General features: G+C 37.6%; 1 protein-coding gene across 1 annotated transcript; it reads left to right on the forward strand.

Annotated features, from left to right (window-relative positions):
* Positions 1 to 499: 499 nt before the first annotated feature.
* On the forward strand, positions 500 to 4864 carry LOC113315028 (E3 ubiquitin protein ligase DRIP2-like). Its single transcript, XM_026563337.1, has 7 exons — positions 500 to 1122; positions 2026 to 2128; positions 2559 to 2937; positions 3341 to 3777; positions 3876 to 3923; positions 4181 to 4253; positions 4563 to 4864. Exons 1-7 carry the CDS (start codon positions 1005 to 1007, stop codon positions 4734 to 4736), a joined length of 1332 nt encoding a protein of 443 aa, XP_026419122.1. The 5' UTR covers positions 500 to 1004; the 3' UTR covers positions 4737 to 4864.
* The last annotated feature ends 6018 nt before the right edge of the window (positions 4865 to 10882 follow it).

Below are 10882 nucleotides of genomic sequence, written 5' to 3' on the forward strand. Positions count from 1 at the left end.
AATCACGCGTTCTTTTTAAAGAAATAACTCGGCGCTTGTCATCATTTATTCTTGTTTTTGTTGTGATTTAAGAATGTGGCATCAAAATCAATATCTCTTAAATGTAAACGCCCTCCAAATTTGTCAATATAGTTGGTGGTTCACTCTTTGCACATTATACATAAATCCATTCTCTTGATTTAGCCACTTAATTTTTGATTATCAACCCTAATTAAAATATTTTCCTTATTACACCCATTTGGCCATTTTTCTCCCTATATAATTTCAGCGTATGAACAACCTCTCTCTTTCTCGTGCTACTGGTTCTTGCTACTGTGCGCTCCAAATAACGTTAAATAAAACAGAAAGTAGAGAAAACTGTGTAAGAAAGAGAACCGAGTCAAAACCCAAAAACTCTACGTGTGTGGAGTAGCAGTGCAGGTTAGTAATCTATCTACCCACGGCGCAAGTTATCATCTACCTCAAGCTCATATTCTTATTGTTTATTTTATGTGAGATTGAAAGTAGTAAGAAATACTAGAAAGAAAGAAACCTCTTCGAGTCTTCTACATTAGTTGCCAAAATCTTTCAAAGCCTCGAATAGATCATCAAACCCAAACACATCTTTATCCGAAACCAAAATCCAAACAAAACCCACGTCGTATGTTTCACTGATTTACTCAAGCCAACCTTAAAATCACTTCTTGATAACTCCAAACTCCATTTTGTTCTCTTAAATTTCTTAATAGATCGAGAGAAGATCGTAATTTTCATCTCACTAATAGTAGAGGAGAAAAAAGATTGTTTCTTTTGTTGTCTAATCATCTTTGTTTTCATACTGATTGTCTCATGCTGAATGTAGTAATAGAGAGAGAACGGGAATCTTATTATTATTGTTATTATTACTACGATGATAATGCGATTTTTTTGCGTATAGTTAACAATTACATGCACGAAATGTTGTTGTGTTTATAAAGCTGATAAAGCTGAGAGATTTTTAAATTTTGAAAGGTTTGAATTGAAAGATGTCGAGTTATCAATTGACGAAAGTTCGCAAGGATACCCTTAAAGCTTGCATGACATGCCCTCTCTGTAATAAATTGTTCAAGGAAGCTACAACTATCTCTGAATGTCTTCATACATGTAAGTCTTTATTCGTTGGTTTATGTTTACGTTATAAATTTTGTTACTTTGTGATTATTTTTGATGTTGGATCTTCAAGTTTGCATTTTCATGACATGGGAATTACGTAGTATGTGATTTTTTGGAACTTAGATTTTCGATTTGTATCCTTGTGTTTTCTGGGTTCGTTTCAGTTGAGTTTTATCATGATAATCGGTTCATTCTTTCATTAATACTGGGCGTTGGATGTGTTACTCAATTTATCTAATCTAATTTGGCCAACCAGATACATTCCCACCATCTGAATATATCTACTTAATTGGCGTTAAACGTATTAAATGCAACTTCTTTAATTCAATATGGATTTGTAAGGGAATGTAGATTATACTTGTTTATAAACGTGACAGTAATGTAAAACTAACAGAATTCTCCCATATTTATTGTCCTTTGGATGGTCTCGACTTGACTATTTCTTTAGGGATTTCGTTCAAAGATTAGACTGATTTCCTTGATGTGGTTAGCACCTTGGTGAATGCTTCTGGCTTATCTTTGAAGCTTTTTGAACAACTTCCTTTTATAGAAAGAAAATGTGTGTATTTCAGGATTATTCTTTGAGCACGTCTTATGGGCTTTTCACTCTGCCTCTATTTTTTTTTTGAGCCCCAAGCAGTACTGTTGCAGTCATTATGTGTTTTCCTCCGCTTAGATTGAGTGAAGAAGCTCCAGTAGCTTACTGATTTTCTTTTTACACCGTGAACCAACATCTTTCATTCCAATATAATACATAATCAACTTGAGTTCACTCTGTCGACATGTTGCATTGGGCATGTATGGCCAGTGTATCAAACACATCTATGTTGTTTTTGGCTGCATTTAGGGATTTATCTATTCTGACTATTATTTTCTTTTTGAACTTTTAACCAGTTTGCAGGAAATGCATATATGACAAGTTTACAGATGAAGAAGGAGGAGATTGCTGTCCAGTATGCAATATTGATCTAGGTTGTGCTCCAGAGGAGAAGCTGAGGTAAATCCTTCTTCCCGATTCAGTGTTTTGCCACGTGATGGGGTTTGAAATATTTATCATGGTAAATGGTTTCACATTGGTCGTGTGGCATGTGTGGGTTTTTCCAAAGCGAAGGTGTGTAATGAAAATTTCTCATTCCAGTTGCATGTAACCCATTGTTGACCTATTAGGCTTAGTTAGTTCATCCTTTAGCCTTTTGCTTTCTGCCTACAACTACTTAATTACTTAGTGCTAACTAAAGGTTGATATTAACTAGCAAGAAACATTTTGAATCCATATATGGCGTTAAGTTGCGTTTATTTATTTACTGCCATAATTATTCGATGTCATCCATGCACTACTTCATTTCAAACGTTGATTTCCGGTGTTTACCTGGACAATGTACTCGTGTTTGTTAAAGCATCTGTTCTGATATCTGTATTTTCTGCAGGCCTGACCACAATCTACAAGATTTACGGGCAAAAATCTTTCCTCTCAAAAAAGGAGAGGTCAAGGCACCTGAAGTCACATGTGATGTCACACCCGACGTGAAACCTGACGTGACTCGTGAAGTCACACCACCAGCTTCAGTGCCAGTAAGAAGAAAGGAGAGATCACTCTCTTCACTGGTGGTTAGCACACCCAGGGTTTCCGCGCAAACAAACTTGACTGGGAGAAGAACAAAAGCCGTAGCAAGAAAGGCAGCTGCTTTACGAGGATCTAGTTTTACAATTGATGAACCTGGTAAAAAGAATGAAGGTTCTCATGAAGATCACTCTGAAAGCTCCAGCTCACCTGAAACTCTGAGCAAGATTGCTCGAAGAAGACAGGTAAGAAATGGCATCATAAATCTTATTTCCAAACTATCTTTTCGTGAGTGTGTATCTCATTCAGAAGTAGAGATTCTAGTTTAGAAGAGTTTGCGACTCTTAAAGTCTTCTAAGAATGGTTTTTCTTTTCTAAAAAGTAGAAGGTTAGTCTGTATAAGGGGGTTTATGCAGTAGTAGAAAGGAGAACAGAAAATGGAAGAAGTATTCATGTCATTCGATTCAAAAGTTAATAACTAGATGATTTACCTACAATTATGCTTGTTATTTATTTATTTATTTTCTTACTTGTTAGTAGTTAACTCTTTTCTAGGATGCTAAAAGTATATTAACTCAATATTTGTTGTATCTTTCTCTCAATGGACTAACTAGTTTTTCCTCATTCTTGTCTATGATAATACTACAGAATTATTCCAACGCTGAACCTTCTAATCGCCAGCTTACCTATAAAGATAAAGAAAATATTGCAGAAGCATGGGCTAAGAAAATAGACCAGTGGAGACCGTTAGACTGCCTTGTTGAAGCTGCAAATAGGACAAAAGCTCATAAATCCAGTTCACAAGGGTCGAATGTGAAACAAGAACAAGCCAATGAGCCAGATGACGATGTTCATGTGCCTAAGCGTAAAGTTAGGGAGCATAAGAAATCGAAAGTCCTAGACGGCAAGGATTGTGCTAACCCATCTCCTCTAGATCTTGAGAAACCCAATAAGTTGCACAAGATAGGAAAGAAAAGGACTGCGCCTCTGCAAATTACTCCTCAAATGGTTCTTGACGCTATGGCTGTAAAACCTGAGAGAAGAACTACCCCAATTTGGTTTCAGCTAGTAGCTTCCGAAGACCAGTAAGAAAATATTCTCACTGTAGATAAAATAAATTTGCCTTCTCATTTTGGAGGAATTTAAGCTTAATCTAACTATATCTCGTTCCTCTGTATTTCAGGAAAGGAGAACAGTTGACCCAGATATCTAAGTCGTTTTTGAGTGTACAGTGAGTTTCTTTCCATCTACTATTTTCTTTGTAATCACATTCCTATAGTTGTTTGAACATGATTTTGAACCTTCGGTTAAGATGACAGTCCACCAGTAATGCTATATTTTAGTATAGAGTTTTACATTTATCTACGCTTGTATGCTACTGTTGTTTACTTATGTTAAATATCACACTAACTGTATAAGTTCTTGCAATGTTTATTTTTTGTCCACATGCATCTCATTTCATAGTTAATGTCTTGCTCTTTATTTTAGGGACGGTAATATGCCCGTTTCCGCAATCCAAAAATATCTCGCAAACAAACTTCATCTTACAAGTGAAGCTGAGGTACGCCCCTCTCTCTCTCTCCCCAAGAAGAACTAATCAAATTGAGATTTTGTGACCTCAACCCCTATCAACTGTTTATGTACCATTATATAACTGCCAATTTACTATTTGATTATAACTCAAGTGAATATTGACTACTCAAAACAGGTCAGTTGTTCCGTTTAATGAATCCATTCACAGGTCTTACATACCAAAAGAAGTCTCTTACAATAATTGAAATTCAACATGTCGTGTCTAAAGTTTTCATTAATGATGAGATCTTCTTCGTTATAACTTGATGTTTTATTTGCTCATCTTATTTTACGATAGGTTGAGATCCAATGTTGTGGGCAGCCAATTGTCCCAACTTTACAACTGCATAACTTGGTGGACTTGTGGTTACAAACGGCAATGACATCAGAGAGAGTTTCTGCATTAGTGGGCGCCTCAGCTAATGAATTTGTAATGATTTTAGTTTATTCGCGGAAAGTTCATACATCTTAAAATGGATGATCTTTATTCTTTTTATTCGTTTGGATCTTGTCCAATAATTCTCAGTATGTTACTTGATATCCTACTGTAACTTTTAAAATTCAAGTATATATACTTGCATGGGCAATTTTCTTTTTGAATATTTGTTGTCCTATTTATGGCCCTTTTCTTCCTTTCTTAAAGTGGTCTTATTTGTAATAAAACCTGAGGTTTAGTAGTAACTCTGTTACACAAACAGATGGAGTTAGTGACTGGGGGATTTCACACGTCCGAGGTGGAAATAATCTTACAGTCATTGGTCAGGAGGATATCCCCGAAGGGTGAGATCTCAACATGTCCAAGGTGGATAGGATTCTTCTTTAGACTCATTAGGCAAGGATATCGCTCGCAGCTTTTTAATTTGGATCTCAGCCATGACGGGGTTATTTAGTTTCCACTAGTGTAGCCCTGGGCTGTAAGGTTTGAATTTGATGGCCATAAACCACTTCTCTCAGAAGTGTCTAAATGTGCCCTGCACCTGCTATGTTGGACTTTAGAAAACTATTGGAAACGCATTCATAAATAAGCCACCTCAATACATAGGCCAGAATAGTGCTATGTCTGAACCTGAACATCACTATAGAGATTATACTGGCGGAGACGGGTATATTTTGTCTTCTGGATTTGTCGGTTTTACAAACAAAGGAAGTACACTTGTTTCTCTCGGTACCTGTAACAGCTGTCTGTTGGGGTTCAGAGCCATCTACTTGCTAATCTTGCGGAAACATATTAGCTAACAAGAAACACTTGATCTCTCGGATTGCTCCATGAACCTCACTACGATCTAGGATAAGAAGAATTGAAAGAGAACCACACAGATGCAAGCCATAAATAAAGAAACAAGAAGTAAAGTACTCACGGGTTTATCGTGGTTCAACAATATACACAATTGTGAATATTGTCTACATCGACCAAACGGCTACGGCCTCTTTATTCATTATAGAATCACCACTGAGAATTACACAAATGACTAACTATATCAATCCATAGACTCACCACAACGTGACCGAAGACAAGAACTCTCACAAGCACCCTATAAGATCCAAAGTAGCGTCTTCACCCATACGAGATAACATTTACCACATTATCTACCACAAATTTTGATGGATCCTACGGACGTTACATAATACCGATATTGCCCCCACTTTCACTACCTTTGGCCAGACAGGTGTGGGGTTTTAATCGAAAAGGCCTCGGTACTATGTAGGGAGATTCCACACCTTATTAGTATCCACCTAGAACTCCGCATATCCCATGTGGGACTAATCTCATGGGCTTGGGTCGAGCCAAATCCCCAACAATCTCCACCTTGGCGAGATCCAAGCTATCTCACCAACTATCGTCGTACGATCACCGTTACGCAACGTCTTGAGGTACACCTTGCTCCTTCATGTCCACAACTCCACATTGATTGTCACCACTTAGGTGTAATGCATGCCAACTCAATCTACCGTACACGATCGTCATCCGTATACTACCGTCGAACCTGGTTACAGTCAATATGCGCCACTGAGCCTTGGCCGCCACTTCGAGCTTGCTCCACCTGAGTTAGAGAGGGAGACGATCTAACTCCGCCATGAGCCCTAGCTTCGGCTTGCCATAATCCACCCAAGTTAAAGTGTTCCGCACCACCTAACTCCACCTTGCGCACCTCATCCTTCTTTAGGGCTGACATCCATAACCGTTCGATCTCTAAGTAGTCCTAGCTCTGATACCATTTGATGGATCCTACGGACGTTACATAGTACCGATATTGTCCCCACTTTCACCACCTTTGGCCAGACAGGTGTGGGGTTTTAATCGAAAAGGCCTCGGTACTATGTAGGGAGATTCCACACCTTATTAGTCTCCACCTAGAACTTCGTATATCCCATGTGGGACTAATCTCATGGGATTGGGTCGAGCCAAATCCCCAACACTGTCTATATAAAATGCCAAACCATTGCTCCAGAAGAGCAGCAGTACAAGACGACATTAGCTCCAGATGAAGATTCCTAGCATTTGAGCACTGAAGAACCACTGATTCGGCGACCTCATCTCCATAAATGTAGTGTTCGTTGCACCCATATCTTTTTATATTTAGGAACATGCAAGCGTGTTTTTTTTGATGGGGTAGTACAGCTGTTAGGTAGTGGTCCCCAAATACTACTAGCAATTGCAAGGTTCAGGATTCGAACTCCTGCCTCCTCTGAGGGAGCATGAGACTTTTATATTGGTTTTGAAATGGGTTTCGATAAAGACTTTGATGTTTTGAATAGAAATATTAATAGTTGGGACAATTTCTATGGTATTCGGCAAAAAACATAAAAAAATTTGTCAAGCTACCTGGATTGACAATTAGTTACCCCTCAATGAATTGAAGCCCGTCTTACTAAGCTTGGAGATTAATGAAGAAAATGTAATGTGGGTTGAAGTTTTAAAGGAAAATGTACTTTGAAAATTCAGATCCTCTTAAAGCTGTAATGAAAACTAAAAATACTTGGATTTGGAAAGTATCTGTACATGCCTTGAATGGGTAAAAAAAGTTCTGGATTTGGCAAGTTGGTGACGAAAATCAGATAAAAGTTTTTAAAGATAGATGGATTATAGAAAATCAAAATCAAATTCTTACTTCTCAAGTGAACACTTCTAATATTAATGATAAACTGAAGGTTGTTGAGCTGATAGATGAAGACATTAGCAACCGGAGTATAAACAAGCTTAATACTTGCTTCAATGAAGAGCAAAAGAATGTGATTTTTAATATAAGACCTGATGTGAATATAAAAGATGAGTTAAAATGGTCTGTAACCAGAACAGGTCACTTCATAGTTAATTTTTTTTATAAAACCATTATGCAGAGTCAAGGACAAATGGGAGATCAAAATCAAGAAGAAAAGTAAATACTGGTCAAAGCTACGTCACATGAATATCCCTCACAAACGTCAATTGTTTCTATGGAAAATTTCTCATGATATTCTCCAAATTTATAAGAGACTCAACAGAAATATTCAACTCCAGAGCATAACTTGCAAGAGATGTAATTAAGATGAAGAGTCCACTACACATCTTCTCATAAGTTGTCTTTATGATAAAGAATTTCGGAGAAAGGTCAATATGAGCATTACTGATAGATTGCAAAATGTGCAAGAATGGATGAGAACCTAGAATAAGGAGGAAAATGACATATTTTTCAAGTAAGTTGTACATTAATCATCCTTGTGATTCAAGAATCCCTTTTAAAGATTATCCAAGGATATATCTTTTTTACTTTATATCTTGATTAACAATTTACCCAAGGAATATGTAATACCCCGATTTCGGCAGTGGTTTGCCAATGAAATGGAATATAGGTAATGGTTTGTCCTTTCCTAACACCGAGGCCTGATGGGTTCACTTGACTGAGTTGTGGGAAACCTTCTCAGTTAAGCGTGCTCGACCGAGAGTAGTCAGGGATGGGTGACCTTCCGGGAAATTGCTGCTGGATGATCAAAACGATGCCCGTTGAAAACCCCACACTGCCGGATAACCGCAGTGTCTAAGTGGGGACAGTATCGGTGGAGGGACGGGTCATTACATAATAGTCTATATGATTCGTAACGACCCAGTCGGAAAGTGTTCTTGCCTCTATCATTATCTCAGGTAGTATTTGTTTCTGGTGTTCGCCCTACTCTGAAGTAGAAGCTGTTATAAGAGCCAGATCCAGTATGTGCGATGTATATGACATTCCAAAGTGATCTATTAATCTGCTAATAAGTCATTTTATGGAAGTTCCATCTATCGCTTTATTGTGAAAGACCAAATTGACCCTTTGTGCCATAAGTAGTATCATTCCCTTTTCAATTAATTATCATTTAATCCTTCATGTTATCACTAACCAAAGTATTCCCAACCGGCGTAATACTTAGATACACTTCCTGTAATCATCATGTCTTGCGACCATCTATCGCTTTATTGTAAAAGACCAAATTGACCCTTTGTGCCATAAGTAGTATCATTCCCTTTTCAATTAATTATCATTTAATCCTTCATGTTATCACTAACCAAAGTATTCCCAACCGGCGTAATACTTAGATACACTTCCTGTAATCATCATGTCCTGCGACCGGTAATGCATGAATTCTTTTCAACCAAATAACCCAGTGCAGCCGCTAGAAGATTCAATTTAGAGAAAATAACTTTAAGATCTTTGAGACTTGAAAACACTGGGGGTACCAAAATACACTACCAAATTTTTCGTAGGCAATCTGTATGGACAAACTCAACACAACTCTGAGAGTTAAAACTCAATCAAGGAAGTGTCTATAGTTCTCTCTCTCTCTATCTCTCTCTTGTTGTTAGCACGTTTACATAACTGAATCCGTGAACCTAACTACAAAGAGAGTTCTTGGACGGTACCAAAGACCAATATCCAAGGATCAATCAAGTCTTATCCAACAAGCTAGGTCTGACGTATCTTCTTCGATTGATCAACGCATAGCCTGTGATATTTCAATTATAAAGATAAAAAAGAAATAACACAGACACCAGAAGTTTTGTTAACGAGGAAACCGCAAATGCTGAAAAACCCCGGGACCTAGTCCAGATTGAACACAAACTGTATTAAGCCGCTACAGACACTAGCCTACTACCAATTAACTTTGGTCTGGAATGTATTTGAGCCCGAACTCAGTCTCCCACTGATTCAGGTACAGTCGCGCTCCGTACGACTCTTGAATCCCAGCAGGACTCCGCGCAATTGATTCCCTTAGAAGGAGTCCCACCAACTAATATTTGCTTCAACCCAATTGAAGACTTTAAACCAAATTTGCCTCCCAAAGATTAATCCTATAATTGATTTCCTAATTTACGATCTAAACGAATGATCATATCAAACGAAATATCCAGGTGATGGAAATCGATAGCAACTTGGCAGAAGTCTAGCTATCCTCAAAATCCGGATTTATGCAACCCGGAGTGCAACCTAGATTATTATTCACCTTACAAGTATAAAACTTGCGGAATCACAAAGTCTGAGACGAAGAGAACTTTGATGATTACTATTTTGATCGTTGGAACAAGCTCTACGAACAATCAAGATCAGGATACTCAAGTTATCAAGATAAAAGATAACTGGACCTGGATTTATGAATCCCATTGAAGTCTTTATAGTCGCTAAACCCTAAAAGGGTTTCCGGAGAGGATGACTCTATATACAACTAGGACACATCAAAAAGTAGTGTCAGGATTCAAAGATCCCAATTTCCAAGAGTTCCCCTTATATAGACTTCAAAGCCTAGGTTGTTTTAGGTTTAAGCTAAGATAGCTTCGGAACCAAGCAAACAATATTCACCGTTAGATGAAAGCTTTGAATCTTATTCACATAAACAAGATATACACTATGGTTAGGTAAAGCGTAACTGAATCATGTATAAAGACTATGTCCAACATGGTTAGCCGAAACTAGCCGATTTGAATTTTAAAATCTTAACACTCATTTTCATGTTCACAAAGACATTAATTTTGAGTCACAATTATGTGATCAAATGAGTCTAGTGTTAATTATAGAATTGATCAATTGCAAATCATCTCATCGAAATAATTTAATCGAAATTGAATCATAATCGACATAGTTTGTAAATGTACAAGGTACAAATACTTGAATCGTTCGTGAGTCGGCTGAGTCACAGTACGCAGACCAGTTTGCAAACTTATAAGCAACTATCGAGTTCCGGAATTGACATAACTTATTCAGTTCAGGTACCGGTTTGCAAAATTAGGTGCAACTCTAAGTTCTGGAGTCTACAGAACTTTTTCAGTTCATGTACCGGTTTGCAAACTTAAGACTTTTACCGGTTATGGAGTTCACAGAACATTATCAGTTTGCATACCGGTTTGGGTACTAAACTGGTTCTAGAATGTAGAACTGTATTGGCTCGCATGCCGGTTTGAATACTTTAACCCAGTTCCCTTACCACAATTCCAAAATGGTTTGTATACGAATATACATACCTATCTGGATCACGAAACAAACAGATTTTCCCATGATGTGTATACGAGTATGCTTATGACACAAATCTGAAAGTCGATATATAGCTACTCCGCTACGGTACAAGTACATGTAATACGACTTCAAACATATAATAGTTTTATCAGTTTGT

This window comes from Papaver somniferum, chromosome 10 (genome assembly GCF_003573695.1).
Source record: "Papaver somniferum cultivar HN1 chromosome 10, ASM357369v1, whole genome shotgun sequence".
Classification (NCBI taxonomy): domain Eukaryota; kingdom Viridiplantae; phylum Streptophyta; class Magnoliopsida; order Ranunculales; family Papaveraceae; genus Papaver; species Papaver somniferum.

Coding starts and splice junctions, on each gene's coding strand:
- LOC113315028 (XM_026563337.1), top strand. CDS start 1,005: ATGTCGAGTTATCAATTGACGAAAGTTCGCAAGGATACCCTTAAAGCT. Junction 1,123..2,025: donor CTCTGAATGTCTTCATACAT/GTAAGTCTTTAT, acceptor ACTTTTAACCAG/TTTGCAGGAAATGCATATAT. Junction 2,129..2,558: donor GCTCCAGAGGAGAAGCTGAG/GTAAATCCTTCT, acceptor TATTTTCTGCAG/GCCTGACCACAATCTACAAG.